The sequence below is a fragment of the Callithrix jacchus genome, chromosome 6 (assembly GCF_049354715.1).
Source record: "Callithrix jacchus isolate 240 chromosome 6, calJac240_pri, whole genome shotgun sequence".
In the NCBI taxonomy this organism is placed as follows: domain Eukaryota; kingdom Metazoa; phylum Chordata; class Mammalia; order Primates; family Cebidae; genus Callithrix; species Callithrix jacchus.
Genome location: NC_133507.1, coordinates 129,034,695 through 129,048,399, shown reverse-complemented (window position 1 = coordinate 129,048,399; position 13,705 = coordinate 129,034,695). Strand labels below are relative to the sequence as shown.

The 13,705-nt window shown below is 36.5% G+C and overlaps 2 protein-coding genes across 19 annotated transcripts in view; one reads left to right on the top strand and one right to left on the bottom strand.

Moving 5' to 3' along the window:
- METTL21A (methyltransferase 21A, HSPA lysine) overlaps positions 1 to 2,890 on the top strand; it is a 50,396-nt gene extending 47,506 nt beyond the window's left edge. For 4 of the 10 annotated variants that reach the window (XM_054257834.2, XM_054257835.2, XM_054257833.2 and 1 more), the window contains exons 6-7: positions 1,904 to 2,019; positions 2,539 to 2,890. In XM_054257834.2, coding sequence (XP_054113809.1) covers positions 1,904 to 2,019; positions 2,539 to 2,780 — 358 coding nt within the window. In that variant the 3' untranslated portion in view covers positions 2,781 to 2,890. Of the gene's footprint in view, positions 1 to 150; positions 1,189 to 1,903 lie in introns of those variants that run through there. The other 6 variants (XR_013519079.1, XM_054257844.2, XR_013519080.1 and 3 more) reach the window with 5 other exon arrangements.
- CREB1 (cAMP responsive element binding protein 1) overlaps positions 1 to 13,705 on the bottom strand; it is an 82,964-nt gene that overhangs the window by 21,459 nt on the left and 47,800 nt on the right. For 7 of the 9 annotated variants that reach the window (XR_004744822.3, XR_013519076.1, XR_013519077.1 and 4 more), the window contains 2 exons: positions 8,682 to 8,864; positions 6,481 to 6,631 (listed from right to left, as the gene is read on the bottom strand). Coding sequence is in view for 5 of the 9 variants with exons in the window: in XM_035305470.3 (XP_035161361.1) it covers positions 6,481 to 6,631; positions 8,682 to 8,864 (334 nt within the window). In the remaining 4 variants the exon portion in view is untranslated. Of the gene's footprint in view, positions 1 to 6,480; positions 6,632 to 6,911; positions 7,505 to 8,681; positions 8,865 to 13,705 lie in introns of those variants that run through there. The other 2 variants (XR_013519078.1, XM_078328310.1) reach the window with 2 other exon arrangements.

Below are 13,705 nucleotides of genomic sequence, written 5' to 3'. Positions count from 1 at the left end.
ACCTATCTGCATTCTCCTGTATACTTAAAATCATCTCTAGATTACTTATAATATCTAATACACTATCTAGATTACTTTTTTATTTATATTATTTTTTAAATTGTTACTTTTTTTCTTGAATGTTTTAAATCTATGGGTGGTTGAATCCAGATGTGGAACCTATGGAAAACAGAGCCAACTATATATGAAGATACAGAAATAAGAATGTGTGCATATATGAAGGTCAGTCGGTTGGCCTGTCTGTCCGTCCGTCCGTCCGTCCGTCCGTCCATCCATCCATTCATCTATTTTTTTGAGACAGAGTTTCACTCGTTTCCCAGGCTGGAGTGCAGTGGTGCCATCTTGGCTCACTGTAACCTTCACCTCCATCCATCCACCCATCTATTTTTTTGAGACAGAGTTTCACTCGTTTCTCAGGCTGGAGTGCAGTGGCACCATCTTGGCTCACTGTAACCTCCACCTCCCAGATTCAAGCAATCCTTCTGCCTCAGGCGCCTACGTAGCTGGAATTTTAGATGCACACAACCAAGCCTGGCTAGATTTTCCATTTTTAGTAGAGATGTGGTTTCACCACATTGGCCATCATTTTCTAATAAAGGAACTAGGGAATCACTGAAAAATGACTGATTCTAAGGCTAGGGAAGGGAAAACACAAGATGAGAATTTGAACCTGGACAATCTTGTAGTGTCAGCAAGTAAAGACATGCTTAAAAAAAAATTGGGGCATGTCAAAAGAACACAGAAGACAACTTATAAAAGATTCCAGTGGCCAAAGCTAGAACAATATGAACAACATAATAAATAATAATGGTACTGGGTTACAACTCCCAAAATAAAATATTTATGTGTCTGTATTGATATAAATAAATAATGTGGAGAAGAAACAAATCTTATTTATAGAATTCAGTTGTTAAATGTAGAAGGGACAGGGATACAGAACATTCCCATTAGAAAAGCAAATAGTAGTAATTACTGTAGAAAGGATTCACTGATGAATTCTAAAATTGGTGGGCAAAACTTTAAAGAGAAAAAAATATATCTGCATAGCCTCAAAGTATCTCTTCTAAAACACACCTAATTACTGTGGTAGTTTTAATATATGACCACAAATTCTTTCATACTCTCCCTTTTAGGAGGTGAAATTTAATTCTCTTCCTCTTGAATATGGGCTGGACCAAGAGAAAAGTGGTAGCTCAACAGTGGAGACACCTGGATAGCACTTTAACCAAGCAATCAAAGTTAACATTGCCAGTTATGTACGTGCTCCCTTTATGATACGAGAGGGGCACATTATACCTCTGCAGAATTCTTCCTCCAAACCTACTAACCGTAAGAAAACACTATAAATGCAAATTGAGGCATATTCTAAAAGAAAACAGATCACTACTCTTCAAAAGTGACAAGGCCATCAAAGACAAGGAAACAAACTTTCACAGACTGAAGGAGACAATAAATGCAATATGGCACCCAAATTGGATTATATAAATAAAAAAACTGGGGAAAGAAAATGTATAATTCAGTTAACGGTATTATACCAATGTACTTCATACTTTTGATAAATGTACCCTGGTTATGTAATACACTAAGATTAGAGGAAGCTGGATGAAGTGTATCTGGAACTCTGTAGTTACTATTTTTACAACTCTTTTTTAAGTCTATAATTACTTAAAAATATATTAAAAAATATATTTACCTTTCTTTGTACTGATATTAGTAAAAAACTTGACTCTACAATGTTAACATTTTAGATGGTGAAATCAGAAGTAATTTATAACGAACGTGTTTTACTTGTGTAATTTGAAAAATTGATTGTAATGTACGTATCTAGTAACTTGCTTTTTGTCCACAGAGAACATCTTCCTATCTTAATAAAAATACATCTTTCTTTTTCTTTTTTTTACAGTCTTGCACTGTCACCCAGCCTGGAGTGCAGTGGCGCGATCTCGGCTCACTGCAATCTCTGCCTCCTGGGTTTGAGCAATTCTCCTACCTCAGCCTCCCAAGCAGCTGGGACCACAGGTGTGTGCCATCGCGCCCAGCTAATTTTTTTTGTATTTTTAGTAGCGTTGGGATTTCACAGTGTTGGCCCGGATGGTCTCCATCTCCTGACCTCGTGAGCCGCCCACCTCAGCCTCCCAAAGTGCTGGGATTACAGGCATGAGCCACCGTGCCTAGCCTCTTTTTTTATTCTTAATGGCTAGTTGTATATAGTTGAATGGAGATATTTTAATTCATATCAAAAACATTTTTTTTAGAATTTCTTAAAATTTTTACCCTATCAATTTTCTAGAAATCTGTTTATAACCCTCAGCTCTTTAGTTTTCTAACATTATTTGTTAAAATGTTTGCTACTTTATCTTTTACTTTGCTAAATAGGTGTTTTTTTTTTAATATGGTCAAATCCATTTAACCTTTTCCTTTGTTACTTCTGCCTTTAGGGAATCTACTATTAAAATCCTCCTACAGTGTAAAGTTACATAAAGGCAAAGGTGATAGATTGTATTACTTTCATAATTTTTCACTCCCTGCTTCCTGTAGGAAGAGTTAATTCCCACTCCACTGACTTCGGGCTAGTCCTTGCCTGTGCTGTGGCCAACAGAGCACAAGAAGATGTAATGTTTACCACAATAAAGCGAATGCTTTCAAAAGCATTGCCCTCTTCTCAAAGAGGTGCTGCTCTAGGCCAGGATCCTAGAACCAGATGGGTATGTGAAGGAGAGCAACAGCAACTGACCTGCAGCTGCCAACATGTAAGTGAGGAAGAAATTTTAAGACACTGAGATTTGTGGTTGTTATTGTAGTAACACAAATTAATAAAACAACTGTCTACATTTTCTTTTAGAATGTTTACCACTTATCTTCATCTTAAAATAAACGGAAATTTGGATAGTGATTAATTTTTTGGATCACAATCTTTTCCTATCAAAGTTTCAGTTTAAGATGGGCTGTGTTTGATGTGCCTAATGGATATTCATCCTAGTGAGCATGCTCAGGAGGAGGGTGCTTCTCTTAACTTTTCCACTGAAATAGCCACAATAGAAGAGGAAACCAAAGACGGAGATTCTGGGGGTGCAGCAAAAACCAACCACTGCTGGTATAAACTTCTTTTAAATCTCTTATTTTGCCTTAAAAATAAAGTATATTTCTCTCAAATATTTTAGCAAAGGAACACTCAAGGAAAGCATTCCACATTCACCTCCTAATGCTACATATTCCCTAGCACACTGCCATGTGCTCTGGTTTGAAAGGTACAGCAGAAGAATCAGTAAATCAGTGGAGTGTTGGAATCAGGCAAGTAGCATGTTTACAGGCCTTGGTGCCAGATATGGGTTCAAATTTCAGTTCTCCTAATCTCATTAAGTATGTGACTTTTGGCAAAATATTTAAATTTTCTCTGTTATTTACCTTCTCCTCCTCTAGAGTGGGTATAAGCTTCTACCTCACTGTAGGTAGAATTAATAAAATAATATATACTGGGGCTTAATAAATAGTACTCAGCAGAAAGAATACATAGATTAAGAGGTATCAGCATATAAAGTAATGTCTGAAATACATGAGTATGGATGAAAGTTCAAGGGAGAAATCTGAAAGGTAGTCAGAAAACCAGGTGAAGCAAGCCAAGGAAGAGTTCAGGGTAATGATAAGTCAAAAGTGTCAAATACTCCCTAGAGTTAAATTATTATTATTATTTTTTAGATGAAGTTTTGCTCTTGTTACCCAGGCTGGAGTGCAGTGGTGGTGATCTCGGCTCAGTGCCAACCTCCACCTTCCAGTTTCTAGTGATTCTCCTGCCTCGGCTTCCCGAGTAGCTGTGATTACAGGTGCCTGCCGCCATGCTTGGCTAATTTTTCTATTTTTAGTAGAGACGGGGTTTCACCATGTTGGCCAGGCTGGTCTTGAACTCCTGACCTTGTGATCCACCCGCCTCGACCTGCCAAAGTGCTGGAATTACAAGCGTGAGCCATTGTGCCCAGCCTGCGTCTGGCCTGAGTTAAAATTAAATGAAAGAAAATACTAGATTTGCCAAGTGGGAGGGAATTTGTACCTATTTATAGACATATGAGCAGTATGATAGTTACAGACACCAGATTCCAGTGAATGTAGGCTGAAAATGTAGAAGCAGTAGTAATCTGGTAATGAAGAGGAAAAGGAACTATAGCAAAATCAATGGGAAGTTTCCTTTTTAAAGAGTAAGTTAACTAAATCCAAGCAAAGTAATGTTATAAAAGAGTCCATAGAGTCCATGGTAGGCCGGGTGTGGTGGCTCACGCCTATAATCCCAGAACTTTGGGAGGCTGAGGTGGGCGGATCACCAGAGGTCAAGAGATCAAGACCATCCTGGCCAACGTGGTGAAACCCCGTCTCTATTAAAAATACAAAAAAATTAGCCAGGCATCGTGGTGCGCGCTCGTAGTCCCAGCTACTTAAGAGGCTGAAGTGGAAGAATCACTTGAACTGGGAGGTGGAGGTTGCAGTGAGCCGAGACTGCACTCCAGCCAGCCTGGTGACAGAGAGAGACTTCATCTCAAAAAAAAAAAAGTCCATGGTAAGTCAGGCAGCTTCCCTAAAGATCTCAGGCAAGCAAAGGTTGGTAGGAACTGTAGTTATGTGTGCCCTGTTCCTAACTTGGTGGTGGCAGTGGTCATAAATCTGAAGGAAAAACGAATAGAGGAAAAAGGAAATTTGGTCTGCCAGTCAACAGGGGGGAAACATTTTGTTCCACAGAGCCAAACTACACAGATATAAACAGAAGTCCTTCTGTTGTTTTTTATAATCAAAAAGATTTATTTTCTGATTTCTCTCCTATGTTTGCTTAGAACTGTTTTCTTTAGTAAGCAGTGTTGTCTTAAATATTACTACTCAGCCTTTGCTTGAGACTTCTTAATCAGACTTGCTTCTAATTTTAAGTTAAGGGTTTCCTTATAAACATTTTTAAAAACTAAAAATATTTTAATTTATATTTAAAAATATATTTAAATTATGAATGCAGCTTTCATCCTTCTGTTTAGTAAAACTTAAATACTCTAAATCACAGATGGATGGAGCACAAATAAGTCACTTGGGGGCCAGGTGCCGTGGTTCACACCTGTAATCCCAGCACTTTGGGAGGCTGAGAAGGGCAGATCACGAGATCAAGAGTTCAAGACCAGCCTGGCCAACATGGTGAGACGCTGTGTCTACTAAGAATACAAAAAATTAGCTGGGCATGGTGGCGGGTGCCTGTAATCCCAGCTACTAGGGAGGCTGAGGCAGGAGAATTGCTTGAACCTGGGAGGCAGAGGTTGCAGTGATGCAGTGAGCTGAGATCTGCCATTGTACTCCAGCCTGGGCAACAGAGCAAGACTCTGTCTTGGGGGCAGGGAACAAAAAGTCACTTGGCTTGTTTCCAATTCTTTTTCTAATATCCTGGGAAAATCTTGCTATTTCTCACAGCTTAGATATAGTTTACTAACACTGTGACAACTAAAAATATTTTAGGAACAACGAAGTTGATCTGAGCTGTAAGTGAAATTGCACATTTAAAAAACTCATTTCAACAGAGCACTAGTTACAAAGTGCTTTCAAAGGAATTATCTTACTTGACTCTTAATACTCTGGATGTGTGCTGGAATCCCATTTTACAAAATTGAGGTATAGAAGGAATATGTTCTCCCAAAATGGAGGGATATGGCTAGGACTTGGAAGCCCTGCTTCTTTCACTTTATCAGTGTTTGAAGCATCCTGGGATGAACAGTGAAATACTTTTACCAATCTCAAACTTTTTAAACCTTTACATACCCTTATTTTCATTTTCTTCTGTCTCAGTCACTTCTATATGAAAATTCTAAATATTTAGTAACTTATTTTTATTGTTTTTGATGGCAAAATCATTTATAGCAATGAAGTTACTTTCTGAGAATTGCTTTACCAACATTTCATAGATTTTGAATGTAGTATTTTTTGAAGACTATAGTTTAAGATTTTTGTCCATAATGTGGTATTCTTAGAATTAATATATTTTTGAAGAATTTTTAGATATTAAAATGTTATTATTTTGAGCAAAGATAATATTCATTAAAACATGATCTGGCCACCATACATTTACTTTATATCAAGTAAATTTAATACAGATAAAACTTAACACACAGTTAATACATATATATGAAACTCTTGATCTTCTTGAACAATACTACATATGAAATAAAACCATTTTAAAGTAACCCGGCTAGCTGGCTGGAGTGCAAACATAGGAAAGTTGTGCATTACATCTGCTGTGGGGAAACTGCATGAAAGAAAACTATTCCATAATCAAAGATTGACCCATAATCCTATAGCCATATAAGTGCAGCTTATTAAATAGAGAAAATTTAGCAAGATCCATTACTTCTGCCAGGAAAAAAAAATGCAAAGATCCTATTACCAGTAGATGTAAAGACACATCCAGCAGAATGTGAAGACATACTTGACCCACAACAGTCTAAGTCAATGCAGTCTATGTACCTGTTCTTCATTAGACGGACCTCTCTCTTTCGTGCTGCTTCTTCAGCAGGCTGTGTAGGAAGTGCTGGGGAGGATGCCATAACAACTCCAGGAGCAATAGTGCTAGTGGGTGCTGTGCGAATCTGGTATGTTTGTACGTCTCCAGAGGCAGCTGAAAAAAATAGTGAGCATGGTGTAAGACAGAAACATTGCAACTTGATTCAATTATATATATCAATCATCAATCTAAGCATGTATTTTGGACTAAAAGGGAAACAAAAAAGAAAAGATGATTCTGGCTAAAGTATTGAAAGAATCAGCACTCTTTGCACCCTTACTAAGAAATAATTCCCAATGTAATGTATTTATTACAGTAACCTATATCTGCTGGATCTTATACTGTATTTTTCATTTGAATGCAGTTCTATTCTGTCATTAACATGCTTACCAACCTTAAGTCTAAAAGGTAAGTGGGACACAGCTTGGATGATCTTCCTAGATAGAGTATAGTCCTCAATGTCTTCCTCTGATATTGGTAAATTCATATTAAAAAATTTCAAGTAGACTCTTGCCACGACATAAAAACCACCATGATTTTTCATAAAATAGCAAAATGAAAAAGAAAATAAAGCATTATGGTCAACTATTATAAATTTCTAATTAAAACAAAACTGAAAGTATGAGAAAGTGTATCACTTGATACCAATTATATTATTTGAAAACATATTGTTTTAATGTAAATGATAATGGCTAAATAAACTGAAGTTTTATTTTTCTAACTGATGCACCATTTGTAAAAACAAACAGAATCACTATTTGTCAAACTGCTTCTAAAGACAGCATAATAATATGTTCTCCTAAGAATAAGCAACCTGTTACTTAAAAGAATTTGAAGGTCTTCATAAAATTAATCATATTAATTATTAATATCAATTAAAATGTATGGTCTGAGTGGAAAAGATTTATATACTAAACATGTTACCATCTTCAAACTGACGTTCAGAATTCAAATTCACTGACATCCTGCTTTACAATTTTTGAGTACCTGCATGTAAAGTGAAAAGGTGTTTTACTCTCATCAATAAGCAAAATGTTATCTTTTTCAAATACTTGTTTAATAACAGAATATATTCTGTAAACATCAGGGTTCTTTAAATAAGTTATGACTCTCTCCAGATGGTGTTTCAGGATTATTCAATTATCCATGGTAAAAGAATACAACTATCATTACCTAACACAGGCTAAATGCATTATTATTTATAAAAATATTTTCAGAAACAAATTTATTTTCAGAAACAAATTTATTATTATTTCCTCAGTCAGCAAATTTCTAAGCTGGCATTAACTATGTTCTTCAAATATTCAAACAAATCAAAGAAAAATGGTTAACTGCTATCCATAAAGAGTCCTGAAATACACAGGAAAAAAAAAAAAGCAAAAACAAACAAACAGCCAAAAAAGCAACTTCTATAATTTGTCAAAAATTTAACGACTACTTTTTCTCTAAAGAGCAGCAAATTTGCATATTGGTATAAGTTCTTGTTGAATATACTGCTTTCATATGAAATAAAAACTGGGTCAAGTGGAGAGGCATCTCACCACTTTGGGAGGCCAAGAAAGGAGGACTGCTTGAGGCCAGGATTTAAAGACTAACCTAGGCAACATGGCGAGACCCTGTCTCTAGGAAAATAATAATAATAATGATAATAAAAACTGATGATTTTAGCAAATAAGATTTAAATTTCTTTTGGATAAAAGGCAGAGAAACAGAATCCTGAACTTCCGAAGATTCTTTTCAGAGATTTAGTGCAACTCTTATTTGACACATGAAACAAACAAAATACTTTTCTGAGGCCCAGAGAAGCTGGGTTTTACTCAAGGTGTCATAGCAGATCCATGCAGTTAGTTATAGAATCCATCTTTCTTAACTCCCGATTTCCTGGTCTTTCCTTCTAACCTACCCTGTTTCTTCTACCCCAAATGATAAAGGTGTTAAATGCAGATGTAATATTTTTAAAACTGAAAATAGTTGTTTTTATGCCATGACATTTTGGTCCAATTGGAATAATGGAAGAGTTCATGGAAAAATACTATCTATATTGAAGAAATGTTAACTACATTTGAACAGTGCTTTGCAAAATGATACTTACTTTTTCTGTGAGTTTACAATATTTTTGTATTTTGAAGAATTTACCACACCTGTGAATTCTGAATTCCCTTACCTTGAACAACAACTTGGTTGCTGGGCACTAAGATCTGCTGTCCATCAGTTGTCTGTGCATACTGTAGAATGGTAGTACCCGGCTGAGTGGCAGCTGCATTGGTCATGGTTAACGTTTGCAGGCCCTGTACCCCATCGGTACCATTGTTAGCCAGCTGTATTGCTCCTCCCTGGGTAATGGCAACTAAAATCCAATGGATTTTATAGTTACAAGTTTAAAAATACCATATAAAACTTTTAACATACTAAATCCAATGTAGAATAATTTGTAAAATAATCTAGGAGAAATTATAGCAAATAACATCACCAAGAAAGGTGTGATATATTCAAGTAACCTGCTTCTCAGGAAACTCATATTCAATTTCTGTAATAGAAATGCACTCTATGAACTGCATTATAATTTATAATAACAGCTGTTAATATTTTTAAAAACAGGTAAGTAGGAAAATGTTAAATTCCTTCTGAAGTTATTTGGTTCTGACAAGTGTTAATACATTGAGCATTAACTATACAATGTATTAATACTTGTCCCATTAGTAAATAATTCCTCGAGAGTAGGATTTTTCTTATCTACTTTCATGCACTTAGCACAGTGGCAGGCATGAAACCCAATAAATGGTTGTTTTAACATATAATTAATAAAGCAGTTCATCAGTGCATCCTACTCCCTAACTGTTGTAGAAATTCATTAACAATATCGAATCCACTAAATGAAACAACTGAAATATCCTATGGAACTTAATTATTAGCAGTCTCTTATGAAACTTTAAAATCAGCTCAAGATCATCATTTAGAAAAAAGTTTTACTGTCATTTCCAATTTAATACATATCCAAGCATTCTCATACAGAATCCTTTGTTGTTTATAGCCTAATTAACCATACATGCCATTCATTTGTTAAACAATAAGTCAGTCAACGTTTGCTCATACTAGTAGATATTTCACTTTATGAAAAACTAAATCACCTTTATGCTACAGTACATAGAAAAATTTAATTTAAAAATTAGATTTATTTGGAAGAAGCATTCTTTAGATAGGTGGCAATATCCTCCCTAGACAATTCTCCCTGTAGGGGTCAAGCTTTTCAGAAAGAGAAGGACCAGAAATCACAGTATCACATATAAAACTGCATAACTGATTTTACCTGAGTAAGAAAAAAGTAAACAATGCAGGAAAGTCAACGTGTCTGACTTAAGCACGCTACTGTTCACTAGAAGGGAATTAGTTTGGGATCAGTTGTCCACCAGCTATGGGAAATGGTAATACCCTGAGTCATCTGTACATGGAAAATTGATTATACACTGCCCAATTAAGAAATAAGAAAGGTTAATAGCTACAGTGTGTTAGTTTAGCAAAATGGTACTTGTGAAAATTAAGACATTGGCATATGCACTGATCTAGTTTAGCTAATCCCAGAAGTTTTACTTATCCTAGGCAAGGGGGAAAAAAAGAATAAGAACTATTCTAAGATTAATTTTGCATGATTACTTTTAAGAATCAGAAGGTTAACAGAATCAAACCACAATTTCTCATTTAGAGTTAATGAGCGAATTCTACCGTATTTAACATACCACTTTCTTCTTGACTACAGAGCAGTGACCTCAAGGCGGGAAGAAGGAAGTAGAAATAGTAAACTCATGAGTTTACAATTAAACAAGACTGGGCTGTAGTGTGAGTTCCATCACTAACAGTTTTTTGTTTTAATGTTTTTCTTTTGAGACAGGGTCTTGTCCTGTCTTCCAGGCTGGAGTGCAGTGGCAAGACCATAGCTCACTGTAGCCTCCGACTGCTGGGCTCATGTGATTCTCCTGCTTCAGTCACCCAAGTAGCTAGCACAGGCCATCAGGCCCCACTAATTTTCTAAAAACATTTTTTTTTGTAGAGATAGGGTTTTGCTATGTTGCCCGGGCTAATCTTGAACTCCTGGCCATAAGCAGTCCTCCCACCTTGGCCTCCCCAAGTGTTGGGATCACATGTCTGAGCCACTGTGTCCAGTCATCACTAAACTGTTATTTGATTCCGTTATCTCTTCTATAAAAATAAAAGCATCTGGGTTCTAGCCACTAAGTACAATTAATGCAAATATCAAATGAGGTCATGTATATGAAAATACTTTGGAAACTGAAGTGTGATCCTATTGAACATGGTTCTTCTGTATAGTATTTATGTATACACTTCATATTTCAAAAGGATTTGAGATACCTTTCAATAAAACACAACTCATTAAAACAATTAAAAGAAGTTAAGTAACGGATGTATCCTTAGTTATATAAAACAATTCTAGAAGAAAATCTAGACTATGAAAATAATACAATTAAAAGTTAGCTAAGAATCTGAGTAGCTAGCATAAAGAGGGAAACATCATGAGTCATAGTTTTATTTAGTGAAACAAAGAAATTCAAGTTCAAAATGACAGACATGTTTTCTACCTAAGAGCAGAATCACTAACAAGACTTTACTATCTGGGACACTGAACAGATAAATCTAGAAATGGCATGAGTTTAGACAAATAACCAATTTAAGGAAGGAGCGGAAATTCATGCATCCACCTGGAAGGGGACTTGCGGGAGGATATGCTCTAATTTGATAATTCCACTCTTAGGATATCTAAATAGCATTGTTTGAAACAATAGTAATGTCCTAAATGTTCATCAGCCAGAGAATGTTTAAATAAATGCTATATTTACACAGTGAAACACAATACAACTATTAAAGAAACAATATACATAACTGTGTTTATATATCTATGGTGAATTCTGACAAACATATTGACTTTATAAGCTAAGAAATACGTAAATGTTGCCGTATATATATTTATTACATTGCTCTTAATGAAAAGAAGAACATGTTAAATCAGTTCCATCAAAGCCATGTGTGTATACACAGAGAGGACACAGGATAAAAATAATGAACAAAGCTTTAAAACTTTCAGTGTATTAATCTCTCTCTTCCTTTTTTTTTTTTTGAGATGGAGTCTCATTCCGTCACTCAGGCTGGAGTGCAGTAGTGCGATCTCAGCTCCCTGCAACCTTCCCTTCCCAGGATTCAAGCAATTTTCCTGTCTCAGCCTCCTGAGTAGCTGGGATTACAGGTGCCCAACACTATTTTTAGTAGAGACAGGGTTTCACCACCTTGGCCAGGCTGGTCTTCAACTCTTGACCTCGTGATCTATGGCCTGGGCTTCCCAAAGTGCTAGGATTACAGGTGAGAGCCACCATGCCTGGCTTAATCTCTTAAAACTAGCAATTTCAGCTACTGGAGGAGAGGAGTGTACCAAATTAAACAACTATGGGGGCAGTGATACTTCTCTACCCTTCACTTCTCCTTTTTAGATTCTGACAGGCCTCTTTAGAGCATGTTTCTAATTCAAGTGAGAATCTCTGTAATAGTGAATCTGCTACTGACAGGAGTATGTTGTATCCCTCAGGTATGCTGAAGTAGGGGAAAAATAAAGATCATGTATCAATGTTTTACAATACACATCTTGAATAACTAAAAGTATCTGGTATGAGGCTTCAACTAAAAATACACACACACATAGAGTTCTAGGTATAGAGTTGTACTTTATATCTGCCACAAAGATCTTAAGAAGAAAAAAGATGACTAAGCTAATTGAGTATAGTCAATCTAAAAAGCTTAGTGAAAAATTCCTTCCTTCTACTTAGTCTCAAGTTTCAGTGTTGGCAGAGTTAAAAAGTTTGTTACTTGAGAACTTGTCTATAATACAGTTGGGAATGCAAATTAGTTATGCAAACCAAGGTTGAACTGGAGCTGAAAAATAACATGGGGGTCAAACTTTTACGCATATTTCTTAATAGTTAAATTATTCCCCCTGTTTTTTTTTGAGACGGAGTTTCGCTCGTTACCCCAGCCGGAGTGCAATGGCGCGATCTCGGCTCACGGCAACCTCCGCCTCCTAGGTTCAGGCAATTCTCCTGCCTCAGCCTCCTGAGTAGCTGGGATTACAGGCACGCGCCACCATGCCTGGCTAATTTTTTGTATTTTTAGTAGAGACGGGGTTTCACCATGTTGACCAGGATGGTCTTGATCTCTTGACCTCATGATCTACCCGCCTCGGCCTCCCAAAGTGCTGGGATTACAGGCGTGAGCCACCGTGTTCGGCCATTGTTAAATTATTTTCATAAATAGAGATGGGGTCTTGAACTTCTGGAGGGCTAAGTGATCCTTCCACTTTGGCTTCCCAAAGTGCTGGGAATACAAGCATGAGCCACTGTGCCGGGCCTCAGACTTTTAGGCATATTTCTGATACAGATTTCCTCAGGGCATTAGGAAACTAACTCAATAAAGAAGTTCCAATGTGTACATTTAATTTGTAACTAAGGTAGGTGGGGGAAAGGACATAAATGGCAGCACTGGGTTTAATGAACAAATCCAAGTGAAAATATCACTGAGTGAATAACCCACTTTCAGAGGCAAAAAAAAAAAAAAAAGGAAAAAGAAAAAAAAAGTACCACTCACACAATGCTTTTTGATCAAACAAAATAAAATTCAAGGCCGGGTGCAGTGGCTCATTTTGTTATCCCAGCACTTTGGGAGGCCGAGGTATGCGGATCACAAGGTTAACAGATAGAGACCATCCTGGCCAACATGGTGAAATTCTGTCCCTACTAAAAATACAAAAATTAGCTGGGCAGGGTGGCACATGCCTGTAGTCCTAGCTACTCAGGAGGCTGAGGCAGGAGAATTGCTTGAATCTAGGAAGTGGAGGTTGCAGTGAGCTGATATCGCACCACTGCACTCCAAAAAAAAAAAAAATTCAAAAGTGCCTTGTATCAGATTTTGGTTAAAGATAAGAAGAGAGACCTAAGTTTCAGACATCATAGAAATGAAAACATTTAAATAATTTTATAAGAGAAATATTTGCTTTTTGTGGGCCAAAAAGTAAAGTATCTTACTATCTTTCATATGAGAAGGAATGTGCTGACCAAAACCAAGCCACTCTCATCGCCACCTGAAACATTAATTACTAAGGTATTAAAATGCTACTTTCAGAAGGCAAGACAA